This window comes from Triturus cristatus, chromosome 8 (genome assembly GCF_964204655.1).
Source record: "Triturus cristatus chromosome 8, aTriCri1.1, whole genome shotgun sequence".
Lineage (NCBI taxonomy): Eukaryota > Metazoa > Chordata > Amphibia > Caudata > Salamandridae > Triturus > Triturus cristatus.
In genome coordinates, this window is record NC_140591.1 from 876,560,228 (window position 1) to 876,579,409 (window position 19,182).

The 19,182-nt window shown below is 45.5% G+C and overlaps 1 protein-coding gene across 5 annotated transcripts in view; it reads right to left on the reverse strand.

Annotated features, from left to right (window-relative positions):
- The window catches only part of ADGRG7 (adhesion G protein-coupled receptor G7), a 1,782,456-nt gene that overhangs the window by 1,010,104 nt on the left and 753,170 nt on the right, over nucleotides 1–19,182 (reverse strand). For all 5 annotated transcript variants that reach the window (XM_085622407.1, XM_085622408.1, XM_085622405.1 and 2 more), the window contains one exon: nucleotides 18,408–18,566. In XM_085622407.1, coding sequence (XP_085478533.1) covers nucleotides 18,408–18,566 — 159 coding nt within the window. The remainder of the gene's footprint in view (nucleotides 1–18,407; nucleotides 18,567–19,182) is intronic.

Sequence of the window (19,182 nt, forward strand, 5' to 3'; positions counted from 1 at the left end):
GGAAAGAGCGGCAGGCTAGCAGTTGCATGACCAAAGGCGAGAAACCAGCAGAAAGAAACGAGCTCCAGTGCACCACTCGACAGGCTTTCGCTTTCTATCATGGCCACTGAAATAATGTGCACGCCCCAAACCAATGAAACAAAATTGAGATCAGAGGCAGTCAGGTAAGGGACCACCAGGACCCTCACTCCAGATCCAACGTTCACCCCAGGAACCCACATGAAACATCACGCAATACACAAGAACCCTCAAGAACCAACCTCAACACCCTGAGACCCTGGGAGGTTTTCTGTGGATGACCTAAACAGAAAAAAAGAACATCACTCAGTTTGCTGTAAAAAGGGCAGGCAATTTAATGTTATATTGGCAGCCATAGTCCATCAGGCCGTCGGTGTAGGTTTCTAATGGTGGAGCCAGCGGGGCTCCACCATCGCAAACCTGATGGTCCACCCGGCTCACAATAGAGCAGGCGGACTGACGACGTGGCAGACAGGGTTCACCATGCTTGTGCAGGAGTACCTTGTCCCGCAAACTCAAAATCGCACCCTTAGTGTGTCAATCATAAGTATTTTAATAACCCAAGGAAAATGTGTCATACTTGGATGAAAGACTATGCCCTACTTTTTAGCCTACATCATTTATGTTACACACACATATCTGCTACCTGCACTGAAAGCAATGAGGGGTCTGTAGGTATCAGTATCCATGCAAGAATAAATACACTGTTTTAACAATAACATAATAGCAATTACCATTCCTGGCATTGTTTGGCACCAAATAACTCTAACAATACAGACACTGAAATATTTTATTTGGGGGGGGAGAGGGGGGCGCAGTACGTTTGGCATTTTTGATCACTCCTCCTTTGCTGCTGATCCTAATGCTCGCTAAATTCCAAGTTTACTGATATGCTTTCCTACTTCAGCTGTCATTTCACAATTATTCATCATTTCAACCAGAATAAAAAAGTAAGTATACTCGCAGTCTCAACCACTATTTCAGAGTGGATCTCACTGTCACGTCTGAGACTAAATATTTAACAAAGTGGAGTAAGAGACCTTAGAATCTGACTGCAGGTGCGTGGTCTGAGCCCCAGCTTTCCTGCCCGCGAAACTGAGCATGCGAAAACTGTGAAGCATACAGTCTGTAAAAAAGTATCTTGTTTCTCCATCATCTTCATGAAAAAAATGCTGACCCAGCCCTAAACAAATAGCCCAAATTAACAATGCTATGCTAAGCAAGACATTCTTACCCTCCAACTAACAGGTCAATTTCTTTCTTGCCTGCATTTTGCCCATGGCTCCCTTGACTTTCCAGGCTCCTAGTAACACTTATGGCCAAATAGAAGCTTTCTGGAACTGAAAGAAGTCGTCTGTGGTATGAAAGTCTGAACACGTTTATGCTTCATGATCAGTATCAGGGTTGAGCACAGGAGACAGCCACAAGCAAGTAAGTACAAAACCTTCTGGATGTTGCTACAGTGAGGTGGGAGAGATTGCGGTCTGGTGTGTGAGTGAGTGAATATTTGGTTGTGCATGTCTTTGCATTCATATATGTGTGTGTAAAAAAGAGCATGGGAGTGTGTCTGTTCCCCCTTCACATGCAGCATTACCAGTCAGTGGCCACTGAGACATAGCTTGACGCCTAGCATTTCAGCCGGGGGCCACAATACCGGGATCATTTCTGGCTTGTGGAGAGGCAACCTCTGGCATAATGGTAATTCTTGTCATATTGCAGGGATCTTGAGAACAATTGTGCCCGTCTGAACTTAATGTTTGCCTTGATGTAATGGCCACCATTCGTGGCACTTTGGTGCCTACCCCTGATATAATGCAGGCTATGGCATACTGGTAGTAACTTTTCCATTGGGTGGGCATTCAGAGCATGTTACCCGTTGCTGCCCATCTCTGGTAGAATGCTTCTGTTGTGCATTGCTTATTTACTTACTTGCTGGGCCCCAAGGTTTTGCTCAGAAACCCACGGCCAGTGCTACAAATATCTGGGGGTACTGAATACCAAGGCTGCATAGTCTTGTATTCACCGCATGTCTTTTTTTTATCCACCATCAGATAATCCCTGCCCCTACATCTCATTCTTGAAGGCTCTTTTTCATCCCCACTTTCTCCCAGTGTCATTGGTTTTCTGTCTTTCTTCCCCCCTTGTTTCTGCCTTTCTTTCTTATTCTGGGTCACAGTCTAACAAAGAAAAACAAGTCCTGGTCCCCAAAAATGAGTGCTGATGAGCCCCACCTGCTACCACCGACTCAAATTAAGCACTGCCCATACAAATAGTTGTAAATATCGGCAGACCGTGGGCATCCATGGAATGATGATGTTCAACCATGGCAAAAAAAAAATCTGAGAAAATGGTGGCAATTTGTGTCATATTGTGTGCACCTGTGGCATAATGGTGTTTACTCCTAAAATAAGGATGGGGAAAATACTTGACAAATAAAAAGCATTCCTTTCACGAGATCCTTATACACACTGATCTGTGATCTTGAGTTTATGCCACTGATCACATGGAGCCATTAAACAATAGGAAAGAGCAGGAGGAGCCCTGCCTTACACCACTCATTAGTATCTGGCTGGATGGTTCCAGCAGTCTGATGGAAGGTTATAACCTAAGCATCATCTGGAAAGGTCAGATCCTATTAACAGATGTATGATCAAAACATACTGACTTCGATCTAAACTTGCCAAAATATGTTGGGTACGTTTTGTCTCCAGCAACTAAGATGTATACCGCTTTGTGGACGGAATGTAAAATCACTATTGCTTGGCCAAAGGAAGAATATCCTAGAGATGCAAAAACAGGAGCTCCAGGTCCAGAAGTAATGAGAAAATATGAGCAAGTAATCACATTTTTGAAAAATAAGATTCGTCCGAGAGAAACAGATTGGGTAAAGATCGATAGAACAACTCTGGAAGCAAAAGAGTCTGTGCATGCTTATTATGAAAGGTTGTTTCTAGTTTTTAAACAGTACAGTGGATATGAGAGCTTGAGTGAAAAAGACGAGTCACTTTGTATATCGATTTGTGTATGGTCTGGGACCCGAGATAAGTGAAATGATTAAGCAGCACACGTTATGTTGGCAGTCTAGTACAGTGGATGAGGTTTTAAGGTATGCAAAATATTGTAGTGATGACACTGAAGCTAGACAACGTAAGCTCAAAGAAAAAGCAATGTGGGCACAGGTGAAGGTTGCAGAGCAGCAAGAAGCCCAGATACTTAACCAGACTAATGACGCAGGGCAGACAAAAATGAAATCAAACATTGGTAAAGGAAAAGGTCAGATGAATATAGAAGAAGCTAAAAAGAAATGGCCATGTCATAATTGCGGAAAATTAGGGCATTGGAAAAACAAGTGTAAATTACCTCCAAAAGTTAATACCGAAAATAAATCATTTTAATCCACAGGTGGAGAATGAGGTGGGTTATCAACAACTGCCACAGCAACAGTTAGTTTCTCAACAGAGTCAGGTGCCGCAGCCACCTCTCCCAAAGAGTGTAAATCTTCAAAGATACAGTGCAGCTACAGGAATCTACGGTGGAGAGTAGGTAACGAAATTGCCGCGCGCAGCTGCTGTTTCACAGTATTGGCTACGACCGGATGGAAATGAATCGGATGAAAGTTTATGACGGTGCCTAGAAGAGGAAGAGGAGTGTGTGCTTGGCGCAACTCTAGAGGTAGATCAGTCAGGTCCGTTTGTGGATGGAAAGGTGAATGGTGTAAATGTTACTTTCCTTGTGGACACTGGCGCTACCCGTTCTACTGTAAGATCAGTTGAAATTCCAAACCTTCATCTCTCAGGTAAATTCATCCAAGTTGTAGTTGTCTCCAACAGACAAATTAAAGCCCCTCTTACTAAACCAGTAGAGGTGGAAATTGGTCCCTTTAAAGACATGCACCCTTTTGTAGTGTGTGATTGCAGTCCCGTAAATTTACTTGGACGCGATATCCTTTGTAAAATGAATGGCACCATCTATTGTACCCCAGATGTTATTGCATTCCAGACATCAGATGACGATGTTCTGTATAAAGTGACTATGACAGCACTTGAACCAGAAAATTGTGATACATTTCCTGTGTTTGATGCAGAGAAAATCCCTACTGAACTGAAAGGAACAGTGAAGACTGATGTATGGGATTTTATGGGTGAAGATATAGGTCTAATGAAAGGAGTTGACCCTGTCAAAAGTACTGTAAAAGAAGAAGCAATTTACCTGAATACTCCACAGTACAAATTAACGCCAGAAATAATTGAAGGAATATCACCAGTGATTGATAAAATGGCTGAACATGGGATTCTGAGAGAAATAATGAGTAGCCCATGTAATTCACCTATAATGGGATTGAAAAAGCCTAATGGAACCTATAGGATAGTGCAAGACCTGAGAAAATTGAATAAAATTGTTGTTCCCTGTTGTCCAATTGTACCAAACCCTGCTGTAATACTGTATCAAATTCCACATGATGCAGAATGGTACACAGTTATTGATTGGTGCCATGCATTCTTTTCAATTCCATTATACCCTGATCGCCAGCCATTATTTGCCTTCCGGTTTGGCGAGCGTATTTTGGCATGGTGCCGAATTCCTCGAGGGTATACTGAAAGTCCTTCCATTTTTAATCAGATTCTGAAGAAATCTCTAGAAAGTTTGAAAATGCCAGATAAATCTGTTATGGTCCAGTATATTGATGACCTATTGGTGGCATCAAGGACCACAGAGGTATGTATTACTGACACCTTTGCCTTGTTGAATCATTTGGCAGAAGGAGGGCATAAGGTGTCCCCATTTAAACTGCAGTTCAGTCAACAAGAAGTACAATATTTAGGTCATAAAATTGAAAAAGGGATGAGAAAAATAACGACAGAAAGAATCAGGATTATCAAAGGAATGAGAGCCCCAATAACAGAGAGAGGTGAGAATGTTTCTTGGAATGGTTGGTTACTGCCGACAGTGGATAAATTGATTTTCATTGATTGCCAAGCCTTTACAGCGATTAACAAAAAGTGATGTAAAAGATCCAATTGTGTTGAATGAGCAAGAGATGGAAGCTTTTGAGCAACTGAGAAACAGGTTGTGTGAAGCCCCAGCATTGGGAATGCCTGATTATGAGAAATAATTTGAGTTGTACTGTAGTGAAAGAGACGGATGTGCACTTTCGGTACTAGTACAAAGGCATGGAAGAATGAGACAACCCATAGCATACTTTTCAGCTGTTTTGGACCCAGTAGCAAAAGCATTGCATGGATGTCTAAAAGCAGTAGCAGCCACCTGTGTGAGTGAAGACATTGTTATGGGATATCCGTTAAAGGTATATGTCCCACATTCAGTTGAAATCCTTTTGACCAGAACAAAGACCCAATTCATGACACATAGTCAATTAACCAGATATGAGAAGGTAATTCTGGGTGCAGACAATGTAACGATTGTGAGATGCATAAGTGTGAATCCTTTCACTTTATTACCTAATGCAGTAAATGCAAAGGTCAAAGATGACGTTGGTCACAATTGTTTGGATGTACTTGAATTCTGCACAAAGCCCCGCCCTGACATCAGAGACGAACCTCTAGAAGAATCAGATTATGTGATGTTTGTGGATGGATCCTGCTTGAGAATGAAAGAAGGAATTTTGAGTGCTGCGTATGCTGGCAGACATCATGGCAGCATCTTGTTTGAGAGGAATATGTTCAGCCCAAGTTGCTGAGCTGATTGCTCTGATTCGAGCTTGTAAACTGGGAAGACATTTCCAAATCACTGTGATGACGGATAGCCAGTATGGCTTCAGAGTGGTACATGATTTTGGACAGATTTGGTCCCAGAGGGGATTCATGACCTCTTCAGGATCTCCAATTAGGAATGGTGAGTTTGTGAAAATGGTACTTGAGGAGATACAGCTGCCTAAACAGATTGCAGTCGTGAAGTGTGCTGCACACAAAAATGGTGATGACTACATTACAGAAGGCAATAGGTTCGCTGATGAAATAGCTCAATATTGTGCCAGACATGCAACCTCAATGAATCGGAGGAGGTAAAAAGAACATATTTTCCAGTCAGAATAGAAACAGATAGAGGAAGTCATTTCCAAAATGAAGTTATCCAGCTGATATGTGAAGCATTAGACATTCAACAAAAGCTGCATTGTGCCTACAGAACAGAGGCTTCTGGGGTGGTTGAGCAAGTAAATGGCACAATCAAGAATAGGCTAGGAAAGATGTGTCTAGCCACAGGACTCAAATGGCCAGGTGCCCTGCCTCTTGTGCTCATGAGCATGAGGAGCGTACCAGACAGAAAAACCGGTTTGAGTCCGCATGAAATAATAATGGAAAGAGTAATGGGACAAGCATTCGTAACTGTCAACAAACTGCTGACTAGAACTGAGGATCTTATTCTGGACTATTGCAAAGGATTGGCTGCAGCCAATCTGCAGCTACACCAGCCTCAGAGCTGCCGAACCACCCGCCAAGAAAGACCACAATCATCTCCGATGCATCCTACTGATCACCCGCTCCGCACGCAAACACGCCATCGAGCTCTGGGACCTGCTCGACACTTCATCCCCGGACGTCGCCTTCCTGACAGAGACCTGGATGAACAATTCCTCCGCACCCGACATCGCCATTGCCAGCCCAGACGGCTACAAGATCACCCGTAGAGACCACCCCACCGGAGTCGGAGGAGGAATCGCCATCGTCAACAAGAACAGCATCAGGGTCTCGACCAGCACCGACGGCACTCTCAGCACCGCCGAACACATGAATTTCCAGATCCACACAGACCCCAACTCCACCCTCAGAGGCACCCTCATCTACAGACCCCAACCCCAGTTCAGCGACTCCATCGCCGACTTCATCAGCACGCACGCCCTGATCTCCACCGACTACATCCTTCTCGAAGACCTGAACTTTCACCTTGAGAACAACAACGACAGCAACTCCACCACCTCGATCGATAACCTTGCCAACCTCGGACTGAAGCAACTCGTCACAACGCCTACCCACTCCGCCGGCCACACGCTCGACCCAGTCTTCTCCTCAAGCTCCCACGTCTCCTTCAGCCACACCACCGAACTCCCCTGGACCAACCACCACTGCATGCACTTCACCTTCCAGAAACCAACCACACACCACCGCACCCAACAGATTCCCCGCCGCTGCTGGGGCAAAATCACCGAAGACCAACTACACGCAAACCTCGCTCTCAGCCCACCCACCGAACCCTCTAACACCGACGACGCTGCCCACAGCCTCAGACGCTGGATCGACGACTGCGCCAACACCATCGCCCCACTGAAGAAACCCTCCTACAGAGACACCAGCAAGAGGGCCAGCTGGTTCACCCCAGAACTCCTAGCCTCCAAACGAGCCTGCCGGAAACTAAGGAAGAAATGGCACAGTGAGCAGACTCTGGACAGCCACGCAGCCCACAAGGACGCCATCCGCAACCACCATCACCACATCAGGACTGCCAAGCAAACCTCCTTCAGGGACCGTCTCAACAACAATGCACACAATAGCAAGGAGCTCTTCAACATCGTGAAGGAACTTTCCAACCCCAGCTCCAACACCAACGACATCCCGCCGTCGCAAGCCCTGTGCGACTCCCTCGCCACTTTTTTCCACCGCAAGATAGCAGACATCCACGACAGCTTCAACACCTAGACAGCCCCAACAGACATCAACACAACAGACTCTCCGCACACCATCAACCACGACCCCCTGCTAGCCTGGGCCAACGTGAGCCTCGATGACACCATCAAGACCATGAGCACAATCCACTTCTCCCCGTCAGACTCATTCCCGCACCACATCTTCAACAAAGCCAGCAGCTCCATCGCACCCCATCTGCGCAACGTCATCAATCTCTCCCTCGAGACCGCGACCTTCCCAGAGAGCTGGAAACACGCCGAGATCATCGCCCCACTCAAAAAACCCAAAGCAGACCCAAGAGACCTCAAGAACTTTCGGCCCATCTCTCTGCTTCCGTTCCCGGCCAAGGTCATCGAGAAGATCGTCAACAGACAGCTAACCCGATACCTTGAGGAAAACAGAATCCTGGATCCTTCCCAATCAGGGTTCCGCAGCAACCACAGCACCGAGACTGCCCTCATCGCCGCCACCGACGACATCAGGACCCTGCTGGACAACGGTGAGACCGCGCCCTCATCCTTCTGAACCTCTCCGCCGCCTTCGACACCGTCTGCCACCGCACACTATGCGCACGCCTCCACGCTGTAGGGATCCGAGACAAGGCTCTGGAATGGACCACCTCCTTCCTCTCCGGCAGAACCCAGAGCGTCCGCCTCCCCCATTCCGATCCGAAGCCTCCGAGATCATCTGCGTCGTACCCCAGGGATCTTCCCTCAGCCTGACACTGTTCAACATCTACATGGCCCCGCTCGCACACGTCGCCTGACAGCACGACCTCAACATAATCTCCTACGCCGACGACACTCAACTGATCCTCTCCCTCACCAAGGACCCCATCACCGCCAAATCCAACCTTCACGAAGGAATGAAGGCCGTCACCAACTGGATGAAGATCAGCCGACTGAAGCTGAACACGGACAAGACGGAGGTCCTCATCCTCGGCTCCAACCCTTCAGCCTGGAACGACTCCTGGTGGCCGACAGCACTGGGGGCAGCCCCAACACCCACCGACCACCCACGCAACCTGGGAATCATCCTTGAGTCAATGCTCTCCATGACCAAGCAAATCAACGCCGTCTCCTCCTCCTGCTTCAACACCCTCTGCATGCTCCGCAAGATCTACAGGTGGATCCCAACAGACACAAGAAGAACGGTCACCCAGGCCCTCGTCAGCAGCAGACTCGACTACAGAAACGCCCTCTACGCGGGAGCCCCGAACAAGCTCATCAAACGACTAACGCATCCAAAACACCTCTGCTCGACTGATCCGCGATGTACCATGCCACAACCACATCACCCCACCTGAGAAACCTGCACTGGATCCCCGTCAACAAGAGGATATCCTTCAAGCTCCTCATCCACGCACACAAGGCACTCCACAAGACCAGACCAGCCTACCTCAACAGACGACTTTCCTTCTACATCCCCAACTGCCAGCTCTGCTCCGCCGGCCTCGCACTCGCCACCGTCCCTCGCATCTGTAGAACAACCACCGGCAAAAGATCCTTCTCCCACCTTGCCGCTAAGACCTGGAACACCCTCCCACTGAGCCTATGACAGACCCAAGACCTGCTGACCTTCAGGAGGCTGCTCAAGACCTGGCTGTTTGACCAGTAGCGCCCCCCCCCCCCCCAGCGTCTTGAGACCCTCGCGGGTATGTAGTGCGCTCTACAAATGATTGATTGATTGACCGAAGAAGAAATTGCCTGGTTCCTCGCTGGGACACAGACCACGACAAGTGATCCTAGTGACTAACACAGCAGTAAAGGGTGCAGGTGTGAAACATTGGATTCATGCCAGTCATATGATCAAAGTCCCAGATCCTGGAGATCGACCTGTGAGTCGACATCTGGAAATATCAGATACCAGTTCGACATCTGAAGCAGAACAATCTGAATTTGGTGAAAACCAAAGTGAGGACATTGAAAAGCAAACTGAGGACATTGAAAAGCAAACAGAGGACATTGAAAAGCAAACAGAGGACATTGAAAAACAGACAATTGATATTGAAACAGGAGAGAGAAATAATTCACAGTGATGTCGAACAACCAAGTACAATTATAAGTTTTGAGGAAATCCCTTCGGAATTAATTGGAACAACAGAAGAAAATCTAAAATCAGACGAAGAATCAGAAATCATAAAGTTCAAAGTTAAAGAAAGTGAAGTGAGATCTGAAACAGAATCGGAAGAAAGTGAAGAAGAATTAAGACAAAGGAGAGGACCAAGAAAGAGAGCTTGGAAAGTGGAACGAGAAGAAACAGAGACTGGACTAAAAAGGCCACGAAAAGGAGATAATTGGCCCAACGAATGTAAAAGACTGAGATATAAAATAATAAATTTGACAAAGACAAGGAGGAACAAGTGTATGAAATAAGTCAAAGAAATCAAATACATTTTAATAAAGGACAATTGCAAAGACCGAAAAGAGTAAAAAGACCTAATTTGAAATACAAATCACCTGAATGGACTGAAATCGAAGAGGTGGATAGCAGTCAAGAGAACTCAAACGGAAAATGTAAACAGGAGGGTGAAAGTGAACTGTGCCCATCCTGAAGAGCCAAACAGAATAAAGATAAACTGGTGAACTTAAAGAAAATCTGAGGGACCAAACAGTGCGCCCAGGGCAGTTGGTTAAAAGGCCATATATTTCTGAGTGTGGAGAGATACATTTTTCTGTACATATCTTAGATTATAGTTTACCATGGCAGAGAATGAAAATAGAAGATCTAGGTGTACTTTTCTACACAGATGGTGTAGAATGTGTTTTTATTGTACAGGTTCACTGATGCTTATTTGGTTCATTTTTAGCAATAGTAATTCCACTTAGATTAACTGCAGAGAATTCGTCTGGGATAAAATAAATAGTGATAAGGCACATAACACAAAGGATACTATAACACTGATAGATAATACTGAGTTTCATAGAGACAGGTCAATAAGTGATTTTTCTAAGAATGTTTTTACAAAGCTTTTATATGAATATGTAGAGACAATGGATGTTACGGATTGTTATGTCTGTATGCAGTTACCTGGTCTGTGACAGAGGGTGTAACATATCATCACCTTCCTTTGACGTATGGAATAACTTGCAGTTTATTTTATAAGACAGGCAAATTAGAATATTACTATACTGATATGGATGATATTTTTGCTAAAGTTTCTGTAGTTTCTGAACTAAACAAGGTGAAGCCCAGTAAAGTGTTTGGAGAATTTTCTTAGAAACAAAAGAATTAACATTAGAATATGCATTTAGAAACAACCTCACTGGTAGATTAAGAAAAGAAGAAAAAGTATTTTTAGACATGGTAGAGGATAGAAGAGTTAAGTTTCAAAGAAAAGTGGCAGGAGAAAAGATGAAAACACCATTTTGGGGTTTTGAGGAAGGAAGTTATGATAAGAGCGAAACTAATGTAGCAATAGGGTTAGATTTGCCTCAACAAGGAAAATTGTGCATTCGTAGAGATAACACTATGTATGATAATTATTTTGTGGGTGCTAGTGAATGCCGAGATACATACAGACTTCTAGGGGGATGGGGATTTAATGGAGGAAAAGATCCAGTTTTCCCAGGGATTTATTTTATTTGTGGGAACAAAGCTTATTATAGGTTACCGGACCATTGGTACGGAACATGTTATCTAGGCCTGGTCTTTCCAAAGATATTATAAATTGAAATGGTAGCTTTTGCTCTGAGTAAGAGGGAGGGTAATATTGTTAGTTTGAGACCATAAGGGATGTTCTGTGTGGCGTTAAATGCCTTGAGGGAGTTAAATGCATTCCGTCATTTTGCTGTGCGTCTTGTGCGGAAGATCAGATCGGTCTTAATGACTCCTTTTGGGAAGCAAAAATAGGCGTCCATTATGGGAGTTTCAGCGTTCCTCCTTAGAATATTGTGTTTAAAATTTTGGATAAGCCAGGTGGGTAGTTGATTCTGAATGAGTTAATTTCTGCATTACTGTGGCCCAACATCTCTCTTTATTGGTAAGGCCAATGATGGTTCCCCTCTCTTAGAAGATTGGACCAGACTTTTGCCGTTGCTAGCTGACAAATAGCAGCAAGATCAGTGGTGCCACCGACCTAAATTATTTTATTTTTTTCTTTTTTCAACAAATCGCCTCAGTGTGGTAGGTTCACCGCAGAGGGGTAGGTTCTTGCAGGAAAACAAATATCTGGGATGCTAAATCGAGAATGTGTAGAAGCTTGGAACCCCTAACGGGGTTATTGTAATAGTCCTTGAGACAGGTGGGGTGGTTACTAGTAGGATCTACTGATCAGGAATTGTTGCTAATGAAAGAACTCTAAATGGATCAATTTCTTCTTGGAAGTCTGGGGTCAGAAACTTTCATTGCCACCTTATTCCTACTGGGTAGAAAAGAAAAGCAAGAAGACGAACTAATGGACATTAGTTATGCGCCCAGACCTGTCCTTTATACACAAGAGATGGGACCGGTTTATTACGTAAGTCTCAGGATAAACAACCAGACAGTAACAGCCCTCCTTGACTCAGGTTGCAAGCACTCAGTAGTAAGAGAAGAGTTAGTCCCTGTGTCCCATATTATCCTCGAGAGGACCTTTAGTAGTCATTGTGTGCATGGCGACATCAAACACTATCATGTGGCGCGGGTAACCCTTCAAACGGAAACAGGTATAGAAACCACAGTTGACGTAGGAGTCCTCCCTTTTCTCCCAGAACAGCTCATACTAGGTATAGATAATCCCTGTTATTCTAGACTCCTTGCCAGTAACCTGAAAACATATTCTCTACAGAAAAACACTCACAATAGTCTGCTTACCTCTGAACCTTGGGCCATGGACAATCACTTCAGGGTGGCTCAGCTAAATGGCAGCACCCTTAGTAACGCCTGGCAGAACACCTGGGATACAAAAGATGAACCCAGAAAATCATATCCTTGTTTTTCAGAGCGCAATGGACTCCTGTACAGAATAGCCAAAGGAGCAGAATCCCAGTTAGTCCCAGCTGGTTTTAGGGTTCAGATCCTTTTCTTTGCTCATTCCCATCTCCTGGCAGGCCATTGTGGGGTGGAGAAAATCCGTCAGTTTATTTTAAACATTTTTTTTTTGGGCCAAGGATCTATGCGCAAATTAGGAAATACTGTCAGGAGTGTGCTATATGTCAAAAAAAAGAATCCATATGTTCCTCCAAAGGTACCTCTACAACCCCTACTCATAATAGGCAGGCCTTTTGAGCGAATAGGAATGGACCTTATAGGCCCTCTTCCTAAATCCTCTAGGGGTTACCAGTATGTCCTAGTCATTGTGGATTACTCCACTAGATAACCCGAGGCTCTTCCCTTGAGATCAGCAACCACCACCACCTTAGGACAAAGACTAATTGAAGTATCCTCCAGTATGGGATTTCCATGTGAAATCCTTACTGATCAAGGAACCCCCTTCGTATCAAGATTGATAAAGGAGGTCTGCAAACAGCTGAACATTAAGCACATTCCCACCTCCATGTACCACCTACAGACGCATGGTTTTATGGAAAAATACAATGGCAATTTAAAGCTCACCCTAAAAAAAATTCTAACAGGGGACGGCAAGAATTGGGACCAACTCCTTCCGTTGGCCCTTTTTGTCATTAGAAGCTCAGTTCAACGTAGCTTGGGTGTTTCCCCATTCGAACTTTTGTTCGGGTGGAAACCACGCACCCTTCTGGAGATCACCAAGAAGAGCTGGGAAAATGAGGGAATAACCGAAGCACAGGCCCTGTTGGACTATTCTAATCAAGTAAAGGTTTGCCTTCATAAACTAAGATCCTTAGCCCATGACAACCTAGAAAGGTCTCAGAACAAACAGCGATACCATTATGACAAAAGCAAGGGTTGGAGATAGTTCCAATGTGGGGGATGGGTTTTGATCCTCCTGCCTTCCTCTACCTATAAATTAAAGAAGAAGTGGCAGGGTCCATATGAAATCATAAAAAAGATTGGGAAAACCACCTATGTTTTATGTATCTCCCCACAGAAGTCCCAAATGTACCACGTCAATATCCTAAAGAAATAGTTAGGACCTCCTCCCAAGAGGACCTGCACTGTTTCTTTAGTGAACACTTCCCCTCATACTGTCGACGCCACTGTCCTTAGTCCTGACCTGACGGCATCCGAGAAACAAGACCTAACGAACCTCTTATACTGCTTTACTGACATCTTCTCGGATCGGCCCGGAAAAACCCATTTAGCAATGCATTCCATAGCAACTACAGAAGGGGTCATTATCAAACAGAAGCCATATCGGGTGCCTGAAGCCCGTAGGGTTGCCTTACAACGTCAAGTCGCCCAGATGCTAGACCTAGGCGTAATAGTACCCTCCAAGAGCAATTGGTGCTCTCCGATTGTTCTGGTGCCAAAACTGGATGGGAGCACCCGCTTTTGTATTGATTTCAGGGCCGTAAATCAAATCTCTAAACAAGACGGATAGCCTCTCCCCAGAGTGGACGAGTTGATTGAACGATTAGGTGAGGCTCGTTACATCTCCACAATTGACCTCACCAAGGGATACTGGCAAATCCCGTTACGTCTCGATGACCAGGAGAAGACCGATTTTTCCACTCCAGACGGGTTATACCATTTCACTGTACTGCCGTTTGGCTTACATGGTGCCCCCACTTGTTTCCAAACATGAATGGATACTCTGCTAAAGCAACACCTGGAGTATTCCTCTGCATACTTAGATGACATCATCATATATAGCAAAATGTGGGCCGAACACCAATCACATCTTAACGGTGTCTTGTCTGACCTAAGGTACGCCAATCTTCACATCAATGCAAAAAAGTCCAAATTTGCCTTTGACAAAGTTAAATACTTGGGCTATTTACTAGGAAAGGGCCTAATCGAACCTCAAAAGGAAAAGGTGAGGGCAATACATGACACCCCCGTCCCAAAACCAAGAAAGAACGGAGAGCCTTTCTAGGACTGGTTGGATATTACAGGCGGTTTATCCCTCAGTTTTCTGACACTGATGCCCCTACTGACTTATTAAAAAAGACAGCAACCCCTTCTCTCCTTCGGTCACCATCCACTCAAGAAACCCAGACCTTTCAGACCTTGAAAACCATTCTGACCACTTTACCCGTGTTGCTCACTCCCAACTTTCAGAAACCGTTCATCTTGCAGACGCTTCTGGCATGGGCATAGGTGCAGTCTTTCCCAATTAGACACAGACGGACTTGAAAGACCAATTCTTTATATAGGTTGGAAGCTCTTCACTAGGGAGCAGGCTTATCCTACAATTGAGAAAGAATGTCTAGCCCTGAAGTGAAGCATTGAAAAGTTAAGATACTATCTGGAAGGGAGGAGTTTTGTTTTATATACTGACCATGCCACTCTTACTTGGCTCCAAAGGAACGACCGGGTTCTTCGTAGTTTCTGGCCCTGCAACCGTTCTGTTTTGAAGTCCGCCACCGGTAGGGCAAGGATCAGGCCAACGCGGATTATTTGTCGCGTTTCCCTCTTTCCCCCGATTGAGGAAATCCTGGGGTAGGGTTGTGTCATGAGACTGAGGATGCACAGCCAATTGAGTTACCTTGCTCTCCTATGGATACTGTAACTGACATACTGTCACTTCACACGCAGGCTGTGGAGGAGCCCTTTAAATGTTATCACGGCAACCACGAGGGAGACTATCACGGGGTGTACCCAATGATGTCAGGCCTATCAGAGGAGACCTGTGTCTGGCGAAGCACATCGGGCGGATTTAAGAAGCAGGAAGAAAAGGCAGAGAGGAAGGAAGTGGAATGGGAGATGCCCACGCCAGTCTGTGACAGAGTACTTCGGAAGTCCAAGGAAGATGTAGAGGAGAACCCCGCCCTAAAGGAGAGCGAGACGCCAGGAGACCAACGAGACTGCGCATCGCCCTGCCACTCTCCAGTAGGAGGGTGGCTGTACATGGTAAGGTCCAGGCTACGGGGCCTCTCAGGGCACTGGGCAGAAAAGGAAACGCTGTAACGGGAGGGCATCGTAATCTGGTAACAGTGTCACATCTGACGGGTGAAAGTCCCTCATGTCCCATACCCTGTAAAAGAAGGGTTATAATCCTTCCGACTGACCCTTGTTTTGTTTGTTGTTTTTCTTGTCTTCCACATTTCGTTGCGAGATACAGCCGAAGAACAGTGACCTCGGGATACCTCGTGAAGAACCTTGGTGACAGCGAGACTGCTTCTCTAAGCAGGATTCTTTGGTTATCCCAACTGGCTGTTGCATATAACAATAAAATGAGTTACAGTACTGAATAAATGCGTCTCTTTAGGGTCCTTTGCCTTCACAAAAACCCTGCTCAGGAAGGTCTTGTGGCAGTCCGACAACCAGGTGTTAAGCTCCTTAAAAGCCTTCCTTAGGAAGAAAATTGGGACATTGGCACATAAACACAAGACGGGAGGCATGACCAACATCTTGGACAACACCACGCAGGCCACTGGAGACAGTGGGAGCTGCTTCCAAAAGGTGGCAGACTACTATATCCGCACCAAAGCCCCCCCAAAACTACCTTCCCAACCGGGATCTAGGTCACGATATACCCAGACACCTAAATATTTCAAATTGCGAAGGGCTGCCAGTAAAGTGGTAGGCCCACCTTTCTCCAGAAAGGCAGCATATGGGTCTGAGAAAGGAAAGATACCGGACTTCTTATTATTAACATTAAGTCCAGAAAATGACCCAAAGGTGTGTTGTCTGTGTAAAGGGAGATGGAATGCATATGGTCAGCTATTCACAGTCCGTGATTTTAACGGAGCAAAAGAATCCTGCAAGCTAGAGCACAAATGCAACAGCAAAATGTAATGGGGAAGGTGGGCTTCTCTGATGCGTACTGCGGCGTATGGGCCAAGGATCAGAAAAATCCTTTCCAACACGCACCCGGGCGAACGAGGCAGAATAAAGGATCAGAGTCCACAACATAATGGAGTCCCCAAAGCCCATGAGCTTCAGCACGGACAACAGGTATGTCCATGAGAGGCTATCAAAATGCAACTGCCCATGTCACTGGCGCAGGGAGATCATTGAGAATAAGAAAGAGTCTCCTAATATTAGCTGAAGTACTATGCTCGGGTATAAATCCCGACTGATCCGGATGGATTAAGAGGGACAGCCTCGGAAGAATATGTTTAGCTATGATTTTCCAGAGGATTCCGCAATCTAAATTAAGTGTGGACACAGGGAGGTAGGAATTCCTGCCCAATGTGTCACCTTCATCCTTAGGAAGAGGTACAATAAGGGCTTCCATGGGGGAATATGGTAAAAAAAAAATTGCCAATGTTGCCTGAGATACATCGCTGCGAGGTGTTTAGTGAGGTGCCCCTGAAAGCATCTATAAAATTCTAGTGGCAGACCGTCGCTGCCTGGCCTTTTGCCGCTAGCTAAAAGCTTAAGAATTTAGGCACAAAACATAACCACAAACTACAACCTGATTTCTAGGTCAACGCATTATTATCAATTAGCACCATTTTTCAGGGAAATATTTTTGGGCTAATATTTTTCCTCCTATAAAGACATCGCTGTCCAGGAAATATCTAAACAAAGGGCCTGATTTAGAATTTAGCAGAGGGCTAACTCATCATAATCGTGACGGCAATCCTGCCCACCTTAATACAAGAGCATTATATCCCATGGCACTTGAAATATGGTGGATGGGATATACGTCACGTTCGGATGGATTTACCCCTCTGCCAAACTCTAAATCTGCCCCTAACTTTGTAGAATGGTTAGGTCCTCCTTTTTTTGCGATGAGAGACCCTACATTGGTTGTGTGTTCAATAAAAAGTAGATAACATAACATACCAAGGGGTTCCTTTAATATCCCATACAAAGGGCCTCATTTACAATATTTTGATGCACAGCAACACAGCAAGCCTTCCTGGTGCCCTGCCGTGCTTCAAAATAAAAGGGCAGGAATACGCCATATCTACAAGATACAACGCATTCCTGTTCTTCTCCCCACCGCTGGCGAACAAACAGCAGCCGATGCACCAGTGCAGACACCCTTGCCTTCATTTGCAAGGGTGCCTGCGCTGAGGGGATGATTGTTTTTGTGCAGGAAGGGACACCTTCCTGCACATAAACAATCTATGCATGATGCAAGGAGAAATTAAAGTATTTCCCCTCGTTGCACCTAGGATTCTGACACATTCCCGGGATTTACAAAATGTTGTATATTTGGGAATGTGTCAAGTTCCATGAATGTTGCATGGGAACAACCACATCTACACCCCTGCAGCGCCCCATTTCACGCAGAGTAATGAGTGAAATGGAAACATATTTATAAGCCATGAAAATTTACACAGAGTGACTATATGACCTTGTAAATATGGGGAAGCCCACTGTTCTGCCGGCGCGTCAATAAAAATGACGCACCGGGGGCTCAATGGGCTTGTAAATAAGCCCCACAGTTCTGCAATAATGCATGGGTGTGATAATACTGGAATTGCACGACATTAGAGTTTTAGTACAGAAAATAAAGCCTACCTTACGGTAACAACAGAACAGACATTTTCGGCATTTTTTGCATGTTTTTATCACCAGCTTTTTGTTGCTTGTGATTTATGAATTGCTGTACCACCATCGCTCAGATCTTCAGAAATTGGTGAAATGTGTGCTAATGCCTATACTCTGAATGCGCTCAGCTAAAGGAGGGCTCATGTGGAAAGTTAGCTGATGGTTCCTGGCAGAGTAAGGCTAAGGAATGGGAATTTGTAAATAATGAAAACATAAAAAATATGTAATTGCACTCACCTCAGTATTATTTGTAACTTGCGAGTTGTTTAATATCTGAACAACGATGCCAGCAGCGCTCTCAATCTCCCCCTTTTCTAAGGTTTCCGGCTGTGATGTGATTAGTTGAGTGCTGCAGGCAACTTCCAAAGCCTTCTCCTCTGATGGTGCCGATTGTATCTGTTAAAACGAAGGCACTTGATGAGCAAACACAGCATGCAGCTAAGCCTGTGGATCACATTTTATCAGTTCATGTAATCGATTATTTATTAATATACTTGATCAATTAAAGCACAGACCACCCTTGGTTTATAAATGCCCACTAAGGTGCCGATTACCATCTCGGTCGGAAGGGCACCGAATCGGGTTCGGCCGTAGCAGATCCGATTCCGATGCTTCTTTTCCGACCGATCCGTACACAGGTCCGGACGACGAAGTACGATGCGAAGATGCGCGAATTCTCCGACCGACTCGTTCCCAGCTCTGACTCGATCCGTCCGACTCGGTCGCACGCAAACCGACACGCGCAATTTAGACGATTCTCGACCAAACGAGTACGATGCTCGAATCAGACAGCTCGACCGAGTCGGAGCGTCCGGCTCACAAAAGCTCCCGGAGTCGGACTTCGGGGGTCCGCGTCGGTCCCCCCAACACCCGCAGCCGTATGACTCGCACACAGGGGGAGACCCATGGGTCTCCCCCACACAGGCATGTACGACGCAGATGGCACCGACGCGCACCAACTGTAGGGGGCGCACTTGTTCGAGACGTACCCATTCAGTCAATGGGAGCGCAT